Consider the following 20,433-nt stretch of genomic DNA (forward strand, 5'->3'; position numbering starts at 1 on the left):
TGTAGATTCTCAATGGGAGATAGCAGAGAAAACAACCCAAGACGATAGAGTATGTAAGAAGAAGGGGTTTACCCTGCCTTTCTCCACCTCCCTAGTTGTCATGACAATAATGCGGGAATTCTCCTGCCACACCATCTGCCAGAAGTCATTAACAGTCACCAGGAGGCAGCCCTGACAGGCAATAAAGGACTTGGTGCACTCATCTGGACCAATCAGTTCATTCTGGAAACAGAAGGACAAGAGTTACAGGATGTGCTGAGGCAAAGAGAAAATAACATTGATGATGTGACATTAGCAAGCTGGGAAGAGAAAATGAGGTATGCAACTACTCCTCAAAGACCTGCAGTCTGGAAGCTCCCAGTACAAAGATTATACTGGAAAGAAAGATCTTCCACTACAGAGATCATTCTAGATAGGAGGCACTTCCAATTCAGTGGTAACAGAATGGTGTAAACGACAGCATAAAGACCAAAACGTTCCATCTAGACTGTCTAGCAAGGTTTTTAGGGCTGAAACTGCCAGTCTATGCAGGTTATCCCTTGACCCCAAAGTTTACCACAGGTTACCACCCTCTAGCCACTAAGGCTCCTCTGTGTTTATCCCATCACCGTTCTTGTTTTCTCCTCCTCTTCTGGGAGGGCATTCCAGGCATCCATCATCCTTTCTGTGAGAAATATTTCCTGACATTGTTCCTGAATCTTCCCAACTGGAATTTCAGATCATGACCCCTAGTTCTACAGCTTCCTTTCCACTGGAAAAGGTCTGATTTTTGTGCATTACTAATACCTTTCAGGTACAAAGTCTGGATTAAATGCCCTCATCTCCTCCATGCTATACATAGTCAGTCTCATCTCATATGTCCTTTTGGTACAGACTGCATACCATTTTGGTCGCCTTTCTCTGGGCCGCTCCTATCCTATCTCTATTGTTTTTGAAATACGGTCTCCAGAACTGACCCAGGTCACAGTGGATCAGAGGTCCTCTCAGCAGAGACAGTGGTGGAATGGAGACACTTCCAGCACTGAGGTGATACTAGTAGGAAACTACTCCCAAGTTGTGAGCACTCCCAGCTTGAAGGAGCTCCCGGTCTTACCTTGATGTAGTTCGCATTAATATAGTCTGAGCTGGGCACATTGGGGTCACTGGACAGGAGAATAACTCTTGAGTGGTCAACTGAGAAAGAAGAGAAGAAGAAGGGAAGAGGCATTTTTTGAAGGAGACGCGGATATTGCTGATTGTGTCTGCTATAGTCACTGCAGGATGAGTACATGCACATCAATTCATATATACAGTGTGGTGTGGAGGAGTGGCCTAAAGTTAAACCAGGGAACCCAAGGGTCAAATCTCGCTGACACTCATTGTGACCTTCAGCAAGCTACATCACTCTCATTACCTTAGGTACAAACTTAGGGGCCTGTTTATTAAACCTTTTCCCCATTCTATATCTATGGGAAAATGCTTAGGAACTGACCTCCTTAGATTGCACAATTGAAAATGCATTTGTGAGTTCTATTTCTATTTTTTTGACAGGGAATCACCTACAAGTACTTGAATGTAACTCGCCTTGAGCTACTAATGAAAAGGTGTAATCTAAATAAATACATAAAAGTATACACACACACATACATATATTCATATACAAACACATTCATATTTACATAAATATATACATACAATAAGTAAACATATACACACATACATTAAATATTCATAGACAAACAGGTTCATATTTATATAATATACACATGTAATAAGTAAATATACACATGAACTCACATATACACACATACATTCATATATTCATATACAAACAGGTTCATATTTACATAAATATACACATACTATAAGTAAATATTCACATACACTCACATATAGAAACAGGCATTCATACATTCATATACAAACACATTCATGTTTACATAAATATACACATACTTATACAACCCAACTTACGCAACCAAACTTATACAACCCACATAAATATACACATACACATACAACCCAACCCATAAAGCAGGTCACACTCTTGATTTCGTGTTTACTAACAAACACTTTCTCAGCAACCCAAAGATATCCTGCTCCCTAGTACCATGGTCTGATCACTATCTATTACACTGCCAGACTACCCTTGATACTAAAAACAAGTTAGAAGAAGCTAACTCTCCCAGCTTCAAATATAGACCACCATTCCCTATAGATATACTACAACAAGAACTTGAAACGCAACTAACATTGACCTCTCAAATATCAACAATGCCTCTCAATCTTGGCTCCAAATCACATCTGAAGTTGGTAATACAATTAACCCAGAAAAAACTAAACGTATGGACAACACTAGAAAAAACTCCAATCCATGGTACAATAACAACTGAGAGATACCAAAAACATCTTAAGAAGAAAAGAAAAAGCATGGCATAAAATAAAATGCCCCTTAACATTAGCACAATATCGCACCTATTCAGCATACTACAAAAATATATTAAACAAATCAAAACGAGAATACTACAGCAAAAAAATTCAAAATTTTTCACACATTCCAAAAACACTATTTAACATAGTGAATAAATTAATAGCTGACAATAACCCTGTGACCACCTACACAAATAACAATTTGAGTCAAGATCTGGCAAATATTTTAAAAATAAAATTAGCAAAATAACCGAAAAATTAAACAAAACTCCTCAGCAAAATGTTAATTTAATTAGCAAAGATGTAACATCATGGACCACCTTTGAAAATGTCTCATCCATCGAAATTGAAAGCCTCATCAAGTCCTTAAATCCAGCTAATCATGAATTTGACAAAATCCCAATTCGCACCTTAAAAGAAATATCACAGACCATTACTCCAGTCATCACAAATATCATCAATAAATCTCTAGAGGAAGGAGCACTACCTGACAACTTAAAAATGGCCATAATTAAACCCATCATAAAAAAAAAAGAATCTAGATCCTGTAGAACTAAACAACTACCGGCCCATCTCTAATCAATCTTTTCTCGCTAAATTAACCGAAAAAGTAGTTCTCAAACAACTGAATGACCACCTAGAAAGGAATGATATTCTTTACCCAACGCAACATGGATTCCGAAAACACTTCAGTACGGAGACTCTACTTCTTGCCCTATCTGACACAATTTTGAAAGGATTTGACAAGAGTCAACGCTATCTTCTTATCTTACTCAACTTATCCACCGCCTTCGATATGGTCGATCACAAAAGTCTGATATCCAGACTATCCGAAATAGGACTCACTGGTACAACGTTGAACTGCTTCACGTCATCTCTTCACAACAGATCTTTCCAGGTAAACATTAACAACTCCAAATCAGAGACAATAGCACTGGAAACTGGAGTCCCACAAGGTTCATCATTATCAGCTACACTTTTTAACATATATCTCCTCCCACTAAGCCAACTACTCTCAAGTCTAGGCATTACCTACTTTACCATCGATGGATGAGACATTAATTAAGTTGACTTAGAAAATAGCCACGGCTATTACTAGCAACGATAACATGGAATAGACTTAGTTTTTGGGTACTTGCCTGGTTCTTATGGCCTGGATTGGCCACTGTTGGAAATAGGATGCTGGGCTTGATGGACCCTTGGTCTGACCCAGTACGGCATGTTCTTAGGCCGATGACATTCAACTAATCATACCAATAACGGACTCATTAGAAAAAGTATTCAAACTTACATACATGTATCTGAATGTCATAAACCAGCTACTAACTCAACTGAGACTCTGTCTCAACATAGATAAAACAGAATGTATTCTACTTGAAAGAAAAACATCAATAATCAATCCAAATAATACCACACAAATCAATTATTAAACTAAGTGATAAAGTGAAGGATTTTGGTATATGGATAGATCCAGAACTGAACTTTAAAAATCACATTTCTATGAAAATAAAAGAAGGCTTCAACAAACTACTAATACTCAAACACTTAAAACCACTACTAAATCAACAAGACTTCAGAACCATACTTCAATCTTTGATTTTTACGAGCTTCGATTATTGTAACTCCCTACTATTAGGCCTATCCAAATCCACTACACAACCACTCCAAATACTCCAAAATGCAGCCGCCATAAAAAAATGGACCATATCATACCTGTCCTAAAAGCATTCAACTGGTTACCCATTAACAAACGGATCGAGTTCAAAGAACTCTCCATCCTACACAAGAGAATATATGGCAAGGAAATAGAATGGCTAAATGCAATAATCCGAATTCACACACCAGAGCGTAACATGAGATTGGCAAATAAGGCCTTGTTATCATTACCTCCAGTCACATCCGTCAGACATACTACGGTATGGGAGAGAGCGATTTCGCTGGCTGGCCCGAGCTTGTGGAACACTTTACCCGAAAACTTAAGGACACAAAGCAATTTAAAACTATCCAGAAAACTCCTCAAAACTTGGCTATTTGAACAAGCATATAGAGATGGCATAGGCTAAACTGCATCCACCCCCACCTCATCACTTCACATTGCATCCAATGACTATTCTTTAAAAGCACTGATTATTATTTTGACCTACGAATGTTCGAATCCCTGTACCAACAATTAACCATATGAATAACTTATTCTCAACTCTGTTCAATCTCATGTTCTGCATGCACTCATGTTAACATATTTATTTATTGTCATTTCTGTTTAATCTTAAGTTCTGTATATACTCATGTTAACATGTTTATTTTATCTACAGTTCGATGTATTAAGAATTTTATTTCAGTAAGTTACCTTTTTGTATCTTACAGACTGTAATCTTCTTATATTTTTAAGTTACCTGTAAACCGTCGTGAAGGCCAGCACCAAACAACAGTATATAAAAGTCTACAAACATACAGTAAGTAAATATTCACATACACTCATATATATACACACATACATTCATATATTCATATACAAACACATTCATTTTACATACATATACACATACAATAAGTAAATATACACATATACTCACATATACACACATACATTCATATACAAACACATTCATAGTTACATATACTTATACAATAAGTAAATATACACATACACACTTATATACACATACATATATATATTCATATACAGATTCATATTTACATAAATATACACATACAATAAGTTAGTGTGGATAAGTGCAAGGTGATGCATATAGGGAAAAATAACCCATGCTATAATTACACAATGTTGGGCTCCATATTAGGTGCTACAACCCAAGAAAGAGATCTAGGTGTCATAGTGGATAACACATTGAAATCGTCGGCTCAGTGTGCTGCGGCAGTCAAAAAAGCAAACAGAATGTTAGGAATTATTAGAAAGGGAATGGTGAATAAAACGGAAAATGTCATAATGCCTCTGTATCGCTCCATGGTGAGACCGCACCTTGAATACTGTGTACAATTCTGGTCGCCGCATCTCAAAAAAGATGTAATTGCGATGGAGAAGGTACAGAGAAGGGCAACCAAAATGATAAGGGGAATGGAACAACTTCCCTACGAGGAAAGACTAAAGAGGTTAGGACTTTTCAGCTTGGAGAAGAGACGACTGAGGGGGGATATGATAGAGGTGTTTAAAATCATGAGAGGAGTAGAACGGGTGGATGTGAATTGGTTATTTACTCTTTCGGATAGTAGAAAGACTAGGGGACACTCCATGAAGTTAGCATGGGGCACATTTAAAACTAATCGGAGAAAGTTCTTTTTTACTCAACGCACAATTAAACTCTGGAGTTTGTTGCCAGAGGACGTGGTTAGTGCAGTTAGTATAGCTGTGTTTAAAAAAGGATTGGATAAATTCTTGGAGGAGAAGTCCATTACCTGCTATTAAGTTCACTTAGAGAATAGCCACTGACATTAGCAATGGTTACATGGAATAGACTTAGTTTTTGGGTAATTGCCAGGTTCTTGTGGCCTGGATTGGCCACTGTTGGAAACAGGATGCTGGGCTTGATGGACCCTTAGTCTGACCCAGTATGGCATTTTCTTATGTTCTTATATTCTTACACTCACATATACATTCATATATTCATATACAAACACACTCATATTTACATAAATATACACATACAATAACTAAATATACACATGTACACTCATATACAAACATGTTCATATTTACATATACACATACAATAAGTAAAACTATATATAGGTACACTCACATTTATACACACATTCATATATACATACATACATAAATATATATACACAAACATATACAAATGCACACATACATAAACACAATTATACACACATGTATACAGTATTTAGACCTATACACATGACCACATATGCTCATACATTACATTTAATCATTTGCATATCACCTTCCTGGTTAAAGCTACAGCCCAATGTGGTGAACAATAAAACATAAGAACAATTCATATTTACATAAATATTTACATAAATATACACCCAGGAAAAGGATCTAGGCATCATAGTGGATAATACATTGAAATGTTCAGCTCAGTGTGCTGCGGCAGTCAAAAAAGCAAACAGAATGTTGGGAATTATTAGAAAGGGAATGGTTAATAAAACGGAAAATGCCATAATGCCTCTGTATCGCTCCATGGTGAGACCGCACCTTGAATACTGTGTACAATTCTGGTCGCCGCATCTCAAAAAAGATATAATTGCGATGGAGAAGGTACAGAGAAGGGCAACCAAAATGATAAAGGGGATGGAACAGCTCCCCTATGAGGAAAGGCTGAAGAGGTTAGGGATGTTCAGCTTGGAGAAGAGACGGCTGAGGTGGGATATGATAGAGGTGTTTAAGATCATGAGAGGTCTGAACGAGTAGATGTGAATCGGTTATTTACACTTTCGAATAATAGAAGGACTAGGGGGCACTCCATGAAGTTAGCAAGTAGCACATTTAAGACTAATCGGAGAAAGTTCTTTTTCACTCAACGCATAATAAAGCTCTGGAATTTGTTGCCAGAGGATGTGGTTAGTGCAGTTAGGGTAGTTGGGTTCAAAAAAGGTTTGGATAAGTTCTTGGAGGAGAAGTCCATTAACGGCTATTAATCAAGTTTACTTAGGGAATAGCCACTGCTATTAATTTCATCAGTAGCATGGGATCTTCTTAGTATTTGGGTACTTGCCAGGTTCTTGTGGCCTGGATTGGCCTCTGTTGGAAACAGGATGCTGGGCTTGATGGACCCTTGGTCTGACCCAGTATGGCAATTTCTTATGTTCTTATGTTCTTAATAATATATTATCAATACAGAAAAAATTACAAACACAAAATCCCCAAACCATCAGGTCTCTAAACCCCTCCACATCTATTTCAAGCCCCTCCTGCCCAACCATTCACCACAACCATCACAAACCTCTACCTCTCCATCATAAAATAACATCCTGGAGATGCTTGGGTAGCGAGGTTTATAACAGTCTGTGTGTGCGTGTTCCTGTGCCTGCAGGTGATTGAGTCTTTGCCTGTGTTTGCCTCCGCCTGAGTGTGCCTGCCTGTGCAGGCACCTGAGTACATGCCCATGTGTGTGTAGGTGCCTGTGCCTCTGTGTGTGTCTCTACCTGTGTGTGTGTGCATGTGTGAGCCAGTGTTTTTGTGTGTGAGCTTGTTTGAACATGTGCGTGCTTGTATTTGCTTGTACAAACTTGCATGTGCTTGTGCAAGTTTGTGTGTTTGCATATGTGTGTGCCTATGCCTGTGTGAGAGACAGAGCTTTGTAGTCACAGCATCTTAGCGAAGTGTGTTCTGTGTTAATTGGGTTGTCTGGTCAGAAACAGCCTGTCTGTGTGAGCCTGTGGCTGTGCATATGGGTGTCTATGCACATATGTGTGCATGTCTGCCTCTGCGTGCCTGTGTGCATATCTGCTGCTGCGTGCCTATGTGCATGTCTGCCTCTCGTGCCTATGTGCATGTCTGCCTCTGCATCCCAGTGTGCATGTCTGCCTCTGCGTCCCAGTGTGCATATCTGCTGCTGCGTGCCTGTGTGCATATCTGCCGCTCTGTGCCTGTGTGCATGTCTGCCTTTGCGTGCCTGTGTACATGCTGTCCTGCCTGTGTGTATTCACAGGGCTTTGCAAACAGAGCATATTGTCTTTGCACAGTGCACCTGCTATTGTTCCGGTCTCCCCCTGGTGGCCACAGATAGACATAGTAGTGTGACCGACCGACCTAACAAGCCAATTTTATATACAATCTATATTTAAAAGATAGAATCACCCCCCCCCCCCCAGGCAGTGATACACTCACACTCACACTCAGAAAGCCACAGATACTCACAGGGCAGAATATTCTTGTAGCGATTCTTGCTCTTGTTTTCAGGACGCTGCCCCTCCGAACGAGAATGCAGCTGCTTCACCTCCTGTTTCTGCAGGCTCTGAAAGGGAGAGCTCAGACTTAAAAAGGGAAGGGCAGGGGAACTAAAGACAGAGAGAGGAGGCTGAGGCAGGGAATTTGGACGCAGAGAAGAGAGGAGCTGGAGTTTGTACTCAAACTTATCACATCCATAATCATAAAACAACAGAAATCACTACAATGGCCGGGAAAAACAAGGTAACAGATCAAGCAGCGAGGGGAGAGACAGAAGTAAAACTTACATCAAATTCTTCTCCAAAACCACCTTTTGCTGCCTCCACTGCTTCGTTCTTTTTGTTCAGTTCCTTGACTCGATTCTCAATCTCAGCTGCGTTCACTCTGGTGGCATAGAAGGGCTAAAACAGCCACAAAAGGGAGAGTGAAGCTCCTGTGAATACCTCTGAGAGGGACAGGGAGGGAGTGACAGTGCTGGGGACTGAAGCCCCTCTCTATACCCCCAGCACAGGGACAGGGAGGGAGTGACAGTGCTGGAGACTGAAGCCCCTCTCTATACCCCCAGCACAGGGACAGGGAGGGAGTGACAGTGCTGGGGACTGAAGCCCCTCTCTATACCCCCAGCACAGGGACAGGGAGGGAGTGACAGTGCTGGAGACTGAAGCCCCTCTCTATACCCCCAGCACAGGGACGGGGAGGGAGTGACAGTGCTGGAGACTGAAGCCCCTCTCTATACCCCCAGCACAGGGACAGGGAGGGAGTGACAGTGCTGAGGACTGAAGCCCCTCTCTATACCCCCAGCACAGGGACAGGGAGGGAGTGACAGTGCTGGGGACTGAAGCCCCTCTCTATACCCCCAGCACAGGGACGGGGAGGGAGTGACAGTGCTGGAGACTGAAGCCCCTCTCTATACCCCCAGCACAGGGACAGGGAGGGAGTGACAGTGCTGAGGACTGAAGCCCCTCTCTATACCCCCAGCACAGGGACAGGGAGGGAGTGACAGTGCTGGGGACTGAAGCCCCTCTCTATACCCCCAGCACAGGGACAGGGAGGGAGTGACAGTGCTGGGGACTGAAGCCCCTCTCTATACCCCCAGCACAGGGACAGGGAGGGAGTGACAGTGCTGGAGCCTGAAGCCCCTCTCTATACCCCCGGCACAGGGACAGGGAGGGAGTGACAGTGCTGGGGACTGAAGCCCCTCTCTATACCCCCAGCACAGGGACAGGGAGGGAGTGACAGTGCTGGGGACTGAAGCCCCTCTCTATACCCCCAGCACAGGGACAGGGAGGGAGTGACAGTGCTGGGGACTGAAGCCCCTCTCTATACCCCCAGCACAGGGACAGGGAGGGAGTGACAGTGCTGGGGACTGAAGCCCCTCTCTATACCCCCGGCACAGGGACAGGGAGGGAGTGACAGTGCTGAGGACTGAAGCCCCTCTCTATACCCCCGGCACAGGGACAGGGAGGGAGTGACAGTGCTGGGGACTGAAGCCCCTCTCTATACCCCCAGCACATGGACAGGGAGGGAGTGACAGTGCTGGAGACTGAAGCCCCTCTCTATACCCCCGGCACAGGGACAGGGAGGGAGTGACAGTGCTGGAGACTGAAGCCCCTCTCTATACCCCCGGCACAGGGACAGGGAGGGAGGGACAGTGCTGGGGACTGAAGCCCCTCTCTATACCCCCGGCACAGGGACAGGGAGGGAGTGACAGTGCTGGAGACTGAAGCCCCTCTCTATACCCCCGGCACAGGGACAGGGAGGGAGTGACAGTGCTGGGGACTGAAGCCCCTCTCTATACCCCCAGCACAGGGACAGGGAGGGAGTGACAGTGCTGGGGACTGAAGCCCCTCTCTATACCCCCAGCACAGGGACAGGGAGGGAGTGACAGTGCTGGGGACTGAAGCCCCTCTCTATACCCCCAGCACAGGGACAGGGAGGGTCTGATAGATTCTTACCTGCTTCAGGTACAGGAGATTGCCAGATATTTCCTGAATGTTTCTCCTTTTAAAGTGCTCGATGAGGTCAGCCAGAGTATCAAACTTTTCCGTACCACCCAAAGTATATTTATTGTTCTATAGGGGAAAATCACATTTGGATCAGCAGAGTGAGACAGAGAAAATCACAGACTTCCCACAAAAGAAGGAGCAGGAAAAACTGCGTCTAATCCTGGGGGAAAAAGGAGAAACAGCAGCGAGAGCAGCAGAGTCTGTGGGATCCTGCCCCCGGGCCAGAACCAGGATCTGAGCAGAGACAATCTGGACCAGCACCAGAATCTGGGATCTGAGCAGAGAGAATCCGGACCAGCACCAGAACTGGGATCCGAGCAGCGAGAATCCAGACCTGCACCAGAACCCGGGATCTGAGCAGAGAGAATCCGGACCAGCAGCAGAGGCTGGAAGTTTTGTAGGGTTTCTCTCCTGCATGTTCTTTCCTTGTGCTGGTGAGGCCTGGATGAGGGAGAAGAGATGCCCCCTGCGCTCACTGCTTGTAAGAATTGCTCTGTTCCCTGCTGCATATTCCCCTTCTGTTCTTGGAAGCAGCAGATTGGGATTGAGACCTGCAGCAGAGACATCACTAGGCTCACTTTGTAATGTCCCAAAGGGGGTGGATTATCTCTCCCTCCCCTTCCTCACTATGCCAGAGCCCTGTTACCTCTTCTCTCTGGGGGCTGCTGGACTCCCAGTCTCTGTGTGCTGACCCGGAGCTGTAATAAGGCATGCTGACTTTAGCTCAGGGTTCACTTCTCATTTTAATACTGTTTTAAGGGGGGGGGGGGGTTTGCATTGCATCATCTGCCCCAGAAAGCGGGTTAAAAGCCCATGCTAAGATTAATGAGGGTGCATGCAAATCCCCATTTTAACTGAGGAATTAGCAATTCCCCAGCAATGCACGGAGGCTGCTTAATGGTCTGGGGCAGATGTGGGGGTCATGTGGTGGTGTCTGGCTGATGTAGAATAACTCTGCCCTCCAGAAATGTGACTTCACTTCACCACGCCGGAGTTAAATGTCCTGCGACCTGCCATACTCTGCTCGTGGGCAAGCCTTGCATTTTCTCGCCCCTGGCTGCCGTAGTGGGTGGCATAGGTCCCTCCCTGCAGGCCACGATGGATCCCTGGCAGCAGCGGGCAGGGTGCTCTTTACAATGTAACGTGAATGCTAAATGCTTTCCCCATTCATGTTCTCTGCCAGCCTCTCAGACATACTATAACAGGAAGCATTCAAGCGAAATCAAAGCATAGGATCGCCAAGGCTGAACGAAATGTAAGTTCTCTGGGGTGGGTACACCAAAGTCAGGAAGCACAGCTCCAGCTGTAGGTGCCTACCCTGGAGAGCTTACTCTTTTGATTAATTGAATTGCTTCTTGCAATGGAGGTATGTCTGAGAGTGGGAGGGGGAGTAGGAGTAACATGGGTGCAATCACATTAGATATGCCGGCCCTCTCTGTCACATGCATGCTCAGTCTGCTTTTGCCTCAGCAGGTGCTAGAAACTGTTGCATTATTCTTATTGGCTGGAAACTACGACCAGCTGCAAATGCCCATCCCAGAGAGCTTACACTTTGCCCAAATGCACTGTGCATCCTGGCTCTGAGAACAATCTTGAATGCAGGGCCTTTTTGGTAAAGCATGATAAGAAAACTCAAAGTATAAGTGGAAGAGTGCTCTAGTGCTTACAGCAGCAGCTGGAATTAAAATCCCACCGCTGCTCCTTGTGACCTTGGGCGAGTGACTTTACCCTCCACTGCCTCAGGTACAAACTTAGGCTGTGCGGCCTCTGGGGACAGGGAGATACCTGCAGTACCTGAATGTAATCCGCTTGGAAGTGTCACACAATACAGAATATAAGTAAAAAACAAATATATCAAATAAGAGCGTAACTCTCTGGGGTGGGCACCTACATCTGAACCATAGGCACTTTAGCGCTGTGCAAAGTGCAGCTCGTCAGAAAAGGAAGAAAGCTTGTGACTGCAGCTGCATTCCCCAGGATCTTATGCTGTAAATCTAACTCATGGCAGGGAAATCACGCAAGCCTGCAGAGAAGCAGCGAGAGGCTGCCGCATGGGCACTGCATGGCTGTTTGGATGCCTCTGTACCGCTCCATGGTGAGACCGCACCTTCAATTCTCTGTGCAATTCTGGTCACCTCATCTCCAAAAAGATATATTTGGGGGACCCAAAAAGATATATTTTGGTGGAGGAGAGGAGGTTCTCGGATAAAGCCCTTACCTGCACACCGATCGCCTTTGACCGTTTTTGACTGATTTGAGCATTTGGGAATTTATTGATTGCTTTTGGCTGTATGGGGTGAAACCGGAAAGCAAAGATCTTTACTTCCTCTCCAGCTACCGGTAGTAACCTCGGACCCATGGATGCACATGTGAATAGGCAAATGCCACAAGCACCCTTGAGGTGTCTCTGAGTCCGGGCAACGGCCCTACTCCTCCTCATCCCCCAGGCTCCATTGGAGATAGTTCTGTAAATGTGAGCAAGGGAGACCTAAACTCATCTCTAGGTAAATTAGCTGTAACATCTCGGCTGGACAGGCAACATCTCAGAACTTTAAGTGGGACTTCTCCTGTTGGTGTTGATAATCTTCAGATGAATCCCTTGGGGGACTTGTGGAGAATGCTGGTTAACTTAGACTCAAATGTCTCACAGGTTAATTCTTGCCTCACATCGTTACTTAATGTTAATAAAATGTCTATTGAAGATCAGGAGAAAAGATTAATCGAGCTGTGAAAATTCAGACTATTCAGAATTCTGAAAATATGCAGATAGCTGACAACTTGTCTTTACATCTAGAATTGGAAAACGCTGAAAATCTGATGAGAGTCAAGAACTTGCGTTTTGTTAACTTTCCAGTAAGAGACTGTTCTCTCCCCAGGAAATGTTTATTTATTTGTTTGTTTGTCTATACCGACGTTCATCGGACATATCACACCGGTTGAAGTGTAACAGAGGAGTCTAACAATGTAGACTTCTTGTTTTACATTGAAACATTGTAACATTTTAGATTGAACTTTGTAACATTCTACATTGAACTTTGTAACATTTTAGATTGAAACATTGTAACATTTTAGATTGAACTTTGTAACATTTTAGATTGAACTTTGTAACCTTATGTACTGAGGAGACTTCCTGACCTTGAGCATTGAAACTTTCTAGCATGTGTGATAGTTGCTCAGTGGGGAGTTGTACTGGATCATTTTCCAGGTATAGAAGATTGTTTACGAATTTGCATTGGGGGTGGTACAAAGTCTTGGGGGTTTTTTGGAAGTATTTGCAGGAAAATTTGTCATTTGATGAGGATAAAATCCCTACTATATCCAAACGTTTTTACTTCCCTCTTCAGATTGGGAGTAATGTGGGTGGGGAAATGGAATCGCTAGACATTACAAGTAAAAGAACAAAGTTATTTCTTTCTTTTTCTCTGGAGAGAGAAAAAGAAATTCTTTAAAAATAAGGATATCCCCTTCTGCGCTCAGAAAATAGATTTATTTCTTGAGGTCCCAAGCCCACTCAGGCTCGATGGAGACAAAAAATAAAGCCCTAGAGATTGGGGCAACTTTTGATTTGAAATGTCCATGTAAATGTTCTTGGCAGATAAAACTGAGATAAGTGCGAGTCTGCTAAGAACAAATAAGTAAGGCCATAGGAGAAAAAGAAATAGAAAGCTCCTGTCTCCCAGGTTAAATTGTTCCTCTATTTTATTTATTTTATAAGGTCCCCCCCCCTTTATAATTATATGGATCTTGTCAGGCATAAATGTTTTATTAAACATTTTTCCTTAAAGATAAAGTTGAATACCATGTACAAGTTTGCTTAAAGTTGCTTTTGTGATTTCACCTGATGTAAAATGAAAAGTTTAATAAAGAGAAAATTATTAAGAAAAAAAAAAGATATAATTGCGATGGAGAAGGTACAGAGAAGGGCAACCAAAATGATAAAGGGGATGGAACAGCTCCCCTATGAGAAAAGGCTGAAGAGGTTAGGATTCCTCAGCTTGGAGAAGAGACGGCTGAGGGGGGATATGATAGAGGTGTTTAAGATCATGAGAGGTCTAGAACGGGTAGATGTGAATCGGTTATTTACTCTTTCAGATAATAGAAGGACTAGGGGGCATTCCATGAAGTTAGCAAGTAGCACATTTAAGACTAATCAGAGAAAGTTCTTTTTTACTCAACGCACAATTAAACTCTGGAATTTGTTGCCAGAGGATGTGGTTAGTGCAGTTAGTGTAGTTGGGTTTAAAAAAGGTTTGGATAAGTTCTTGGAGGAGAAGTCCATTACCTGCTATTAATTAAGTTGACTTAAGGCCGAAGTTTAAAACAGCCGCAAGTGTAAGGATCGGTCCTGCGTGCTGTGCGCATGTTCAAAGGTGCCCAGTCACGCATGTAACTGCCGATCCACGCCCATGTGCCAGGCCCTGAAAAAGGGGTGGGATGGGGCGGGGCGGAGGGCATTAGCTGCTGTCCTGGGGAAGCGCCGGCAGCCAGCGCTGCAATAACTTTACTTCTACTCATCAGAACAGGGAAGTTACAAAAAAAAAAAAAGGGAGGGGGTTAGTTAGGCTAGAGTTAGGGGTCGGGGTGGAGACGGAAAGGGAAGGGAGGTAAGGCAGGGGGTTAGGGCACTGGGGGAGCCCGATTGCACTGCTGTGCATTTCAATGCAAAATTCGGCCGCCCAGTGCCCACCACCCGCGCAGATTTTAAAATCCGGCACGCATGTACATGTGGCCAACAAACGTTATAACGTGTGCGCCGGCATGTTATGAACTCGGCCATCCACGTGTTTGTGCTACGACGTGTGCATGCAGGTTTTACAATCCGCCCCTTAGGGAATGGCCACTGCTATTAATTGCATCAGTGGCATGGGATCGTCTCAGTGTTTGGGTAATGGCCTGGTTTGGCCTCTGTTGGACACAGGATGCTGGGCTTGATGCTGGTCTGACCCAGCATGGCAAGTTCTTATGTTTTATGGTAAACCTGAGTTCACGTGTGCTCCAGCTCTCCCGTGGCAGAAGACGCAGCCTGCTGGACTGAAATCTGCCCACTTCAGCAGTGTTGCGGGAAAGCTGCACGCCAAACATCACAGCTGCAACTATTTTTCCCTTGTTGCTCTGAAATTGCCCCGTTCCCTCCCCAGTTAGGTATTTAAGTTAAATCTATGTGTAAGCTCTTTGGGGAAGGCACTTCAGCTGCTCACACTTCCCAAACATTTTCAGCCGCAGGCCTTGCTTTACTCCTCCTCTTTAAGGATGTTTCTGCATCATTCATGCACATTTTCACTTTCGCTCGTGTGTTTACTGTGGGTTTTTAATAAAAAACCTTTTATTTAACATGTAAAAGCAAAGGCGAGTGCGTTTAACTCTGGTTTTGTTTGCTTACTGTACATCGCTCTAATGGAGGTTTGTGCTACAAACCCGCAAGCTGCGTTTTATTAGCTCAGCTTGGCTCTCCCACCGCTGAACAAAGCTGCTTCTTACCTAAGGCCCCCAGAACTCACAGCTGGGTGCTCAGTGACTGGAGTGAGGGTCACCAGCTGACCCTGCCCCAACCTCCCGGCAGGCTCAAGTTAAGGGGAGAGGTAAAGCCCGGCCTGACCTGGAGCCGTTTTGAAAGCCCAGGCTGCTGGCAGAGCAGGGATGGGATGGATGCAGTAGCCCCCATTGGACCTCTGGAGGGCCGCTGACCCCAACCTCTCACCTCACAATAAATCTTGATGTGTGTGACCTTGGGCCGCCCTTCCTTCATCTCATCAGACAGAACTGAGATTACGAAGTCTCCAGGTTTGCTCAGGCTCTCCCGCACCAGGAAGGTCCATGGCTCGGCCTTTTCTGCCAGGAGCTTTTCAGCACTGAGGCCAGAGAGGAGGCCATGGTACCAGCTGTAGGGGAGAGGAGCAAAAAGAGATGTTACTGAGAGCCAGGGGGTCTCTGGGAGAGCAGGTTCTCTGGAAGTACTGGGGTGTGAGGGTTAGAGACAGGCCAGCATGGGTTACAGGGATCAGTGGGAGGGAAGCTCTCTCAGTGTGTGACAGTAGTGGGGGAGAGGGTAGGAGGTAACCCCTTTACAGTGTGGGACAGTGGAGGAAGGAGGGTGAGAGAGATGGAGACAGCCCTCTCCCACTGTGAGACAGAGGGAGGAGACTGCCCCCTCTCAGTGTGGGACAGAGGGGGAACTTTTGGATGAGAGGGACAAGATAGCCCCCAGCCAGTGTGGGAACTCTGGGGGTAAGAGAGGGGAGACAGCCCCTCCCATTGTGAGACAGAGGGGGAGCTCGGGGGGGGGGGGGGAAGACTGCCCCCTTACAATGTGGGAGCTCTGGGGGTAAGTGAGGGGAGTCTGCCCCCTCTCAGTGTGGGACAGAGGGGGAAGGCTGCCCCCTTACAGTGTGGGAGTCTGCCCCCTCTCAGTGTGGGACAGATGGGGAAAGCTGTTCCCTCACAATGTGAGACAGAGGGGGAAGACTGCCCTCTTACAGTGTGGGACAGAGGGGGGAGACTGCCCCCTTACAGTGGGGGACAGAGGGGGAAGGCTGCCCCCTTACAGTGTGGGAGTCTGTCCCCTTACAGTGTGGGACAGATGGGGAAGGCTGTTCCCTCACAATGTGAGACAGAGGGGGAAGACTGCCCTCTTACAGTGTGGAACAGAGGGGGGAGACTGCCCCCTTACAGTGTGGGTCAGAGGGGGAAGGCTGCTCCCTCACAATGTGAGACAGAGGGTGAAGACTGCCCACTTACAGTGTAGGACAGAGGGGGAAGGCTGCTCCCTCACAATGTGGAACAGAGGGGGAAGGCTGCCCCCTTGCAGTGTGGGACAGAGGGGGGAGACTGCTCCCTCACAATGTGAGACAGAGGGGGAAGACTGCCCTCTTACAGTGTGGGACAGAGGGGGAAGACTGCCCTCTTACAGTGTGGGACAGAGGGGGGAGACTGCCCCCTTACAGTGTGGGACAGAGGGGGAAGGCTGCTCCCTCACAATGTGGGACAGAGGGGGAAGACTGCCCCCTTACAGTGTGGGACAGAGGGGGGAGACTGCCCCCTTACAGTGTGGGACAGAGGGGGAAGGCTGCTCCCTCACAATGTGGGACAGAGGGGGAAGACTGCCCCCTTGCAGTGTGGGACAGAGGGGGGAGACTGCCCCCTTACAGTGTGGGACAGAGGGGGAAGGCTGCTCCCTCACAATGTGGGACAGAGGGGGAAGACTGCCCCCTTGCAGTGTGGGACAGAGGGGGGAGACTGCCCCCTTACAGTGTGGGACAGAGGGGGAAGGCTGCTCCCTCACAATGTGGGACAGAGGGGGAAGACTGCCCTCTTACAGTGTGGGACAGAGGGGGGAGACTGCCCCCTTACAGTGTGGGACAGAGGGGGAAGGCTGCTCCCTCACAATGTGGGACAGAGGGGGAAGACTGCCCCCTTGCAGTATGGGAGCTCTGGGGGTGATAGGAAGGGAGGCAGCCCCCTCACCCTTACAGCTTCTCTCTCCCCCATCCCATACTGTGAGGGGGCAGTCTCCCCCCTCTGTCCCACACTGTAAGGGGGCAGTCTTCCCCCTCTGTCCCACACTGTAAGGGGGCAGTCTCCCCCCTCTGTCCCACACTGTAAGGGGGCAGTCTTCCCCCTCTGTCTCACATTGTGAGGCAGCAGCCTTCCTCCTCTGTCTCACACTGTAAGGGGGCAGTCTCCCCCCTCTGTCCCACACTGTAAGGGGGCACTCTCCTCCTCCAGAGTGGGACAGGGGGCAGCTCTAATGCATGGCTGTTTCCTGGGCTGGCAGTGAAGGGGTTAGAGATTGCGAGCAGGCTCTGGGTCAGGTGATGGAAAGTTGTGGGTGAGAATGATTTCAGAGAGTGAAGGAAGGAGCCAGTTTCCAACCACAATGAGGAAGCATCAGAAATGAGATCTGTCAGTGTCTATTTATAACTGGAAAGTGTGAGAGGCGAGAAGAGATAGCGGGGTGGGCGAGGGCTGGATTAACAGGACTGTTAACTGGGGGAAGGGGGGAAGAACAGGACAGGTACAGGGGAGGGGTGAGATAACAGTCAGCTCTTTAGACTGAGCCCAAGATCGCTCCATCCACTCTTCACCCCTCGCCTGCCCTGTAGCACTACTGCATGTAAAGAGCTGTGACAAGGGGTTGGACATAGTCCAACGACATTGGAGGGGCTGGGAGAGGGAATATTCTCAGTTGGATCTTAGTCCTAGGTCCAAGAAATTTGGAGGAGGTCACTACAATGTAAAAAAAAAAAAAAAAAAAAAGATCAGGAGGAAATGTAATTACATAATGCCCATCTCTCAGATGGTCAGTGCTCAGTATAACCATCTGGCAGGGGAGCTTTTCACATAAAAATGAGGCCTATTGTCTGAAGTGAAGGATAACAGATGGCAACTGTGCTCTCACACCAGGAGAATTAAACATTGACGGATGGGTGCTAGGTGACAGCTTTCTACTTAGTAAAGGAGAAATGCTGAGTGCATAGCATCGACACTGCTGGAATCCGGCCTGTGATTCCTTCCTACATTCAGGGAACATCATCCTGGGGTTTGTATGAGAAGCCCTAAGAGGAGAGGCTGAAGGATCAGACTATGTGCACCCTGGAGGAGAGGAGGAGCAGGGGGGATAGGATACAGAGCTTCAGATACCTGAGAGGTTTAATGATGCACAACGGTCAAACCTTTTCCATCGGAGAGGAATCAATAAAACTAGGGGTCATGAAATGAAACTCCAGGGAGGACGACTCAGAACCAAGGTCAGGAAATATTTCTTCACTGAGAGGCTGGTGGATGCCTGGAAGGCCCTTCTGAAGGAGGAGGTGAAGATGAAACAGTGAAAGATTTCAAAGGGGCATGGGATGAACACTGTGGATCCCTAAAGGCTGGAGGATGGGAATGAGGGAACGAGTGCATGGGGGTAACTTGCTGGAGCGGGGGTTACTGCCCTTACCCAATAATCCTGATACTGCTGATGCAACTCCATCATTGCTCTCTGCTTTAACAGCAGTGAGAAAAGGGGAATTGGATTCAGATGGCAACTAATGAGGGCCCCGAATTTTACTGATAAACCTGGGGGAACCTGCACAGCGCGGCAGATGCTATAGCAGAATCTTACTGGGCAGACTGCAGGGTCCATTGGTCCTTTCCTGAGGTCATTTCACTTCTCTGAGTAGCAGAAGATGGGGAAAGATTAAGCTGATCCCGGGAAAAGGCTTCTGTTCCTTCTACGCATCCGGATGCAGTCACACGGTGACCTCTCCGCTGATGCACTGAGAGGGCGCATGCATGGGGCAATTCCTCGGGGCAGATGCTCAGAGAGGGCATTAAGGGTAAAGAGTAAGGTCAGGGCATGGGGGCCTTCACCACTTTACTCAGAGAGGAAGGAGCTGATGGATACAACAGAAAATGGGCCAAGTTTGTAGGGGAAAATGATCTGATTAGAGAATCCCAGCCAGACTGGGAGGGAAGGTGTTGACTGGCAGAGTCATCGGTCAGCAGGAAGAAGAGTGGACTGGACCGGCCCGGCCCTGGACTTCTCATGGACTCAGCAGCTCAGAGGTAAGAGGGAGAGAGAAGAGATAGCGCAGACGGGGAATTGTTGCAAGTGACATCGGTTTCCTTACCGTTCACTGGTGGGGTCGGAGCAATTCAGAGGGTACCTTAGCTCAATATGAGTACCGTCCCGGTCCTGCAGAGTCCCGTGCTGCGTCGTGTAAAACTCCACCAGCTCGGACAGGGTCGCAAACGTCTCACCTCCATACAGGTCGTAATAGTCCCCAGTATTCTGGATCCGAATGTGAGTGACAGCATCCCCAACCCTGCAGCAAAGGAGAGGAAGTCAGCACCGAGTGCACCCTCCAGCAAGTAATAACAGAAATAGCCCGGAGGGAGTGACAGTGCTGGGGACTGACGCCCCTCTCTATACCCCCAGCACAGGGACAGGGAGGAAGTGACAGTGCTGGAGACTGAAGCCCCTCTCTATACCCCCAGCACAGGGACAGGGAGGGAGTGACAGTGCTGGGGACTGAAGCCCCTCTCTATACCCCCAGCACAGGGACAGGGAGGGAGTGACAGTGCTGGAGACTGAAGCCCCTCTCTATACCCCCAGCACAGGGACAGGGAGGGAGCGACAGTGCTGGGGACTGAAGCCCCTCT

At 46.5% G+C, this 20,433-nt stretch overlaps 1 protein-coding gene across 2 annotated transcripts in view; it reads right to left on the minus strand.

Annotated features, from left to right (window-relative positions):
* The window catches only part of PTPN6 (protein tyrosine phosphatase non-receptor type 6), a 61,064-nt gene that overhangs the window by 20,039 nt on the left and 20,592 nt on the right, over positions 1 to 20,433 (minus strand). For both annotated transcript variants that reach the window (XM_029580651.1, XM_029580652.1), the window contains exons 4-10: positions 19,902 to 20,096; positions 15,989 to 16,169; positions 10,240 to 10,356; positions 8,572 to 8,685; positions 8,255 to 8,351; positions 1,094 to 1,173; positions 73 to 222 (exon numbers count right to left, since the gene is read on the minus strand). In XM_029580651.1, coding sequence (XP_029436511.1) covers positions 73 to 222; positions 1,094 to 1,173; positions 8,255 to 8,351; positions 8,572 to 8,685; positions 10,240 to 10,356; positions 15,989 to 16,169; positions 19,902 to 20,096 — 934 coding nt within the window. The remainder of the gene's footprint in view (positions 1 to 72; positions 223 to 1,093; positions 1,174 to 8,254; positions 8,352 to 8,571; positions 8,686 to 10,239; positions 10,357 to 15,988; positions 16,170 to 19,901; positions 20,097 to 20,433) is intronic.

Source organism: Rhinatrema bivittatum, chromosome 16 (genome assembly GCF_901001135.1).
Source record: "Rhinatrema bivittatum chromosome 16, aRhiBiv1.1, whole genome shotgun sequence".
Taxonomy (NCBI): Eukaryota; Metazoa; Chordata; class Amphibia; order Gymnophiona; family Rhinatrematidae; genus Rhinatrema; species Rhinatrema bivittatum.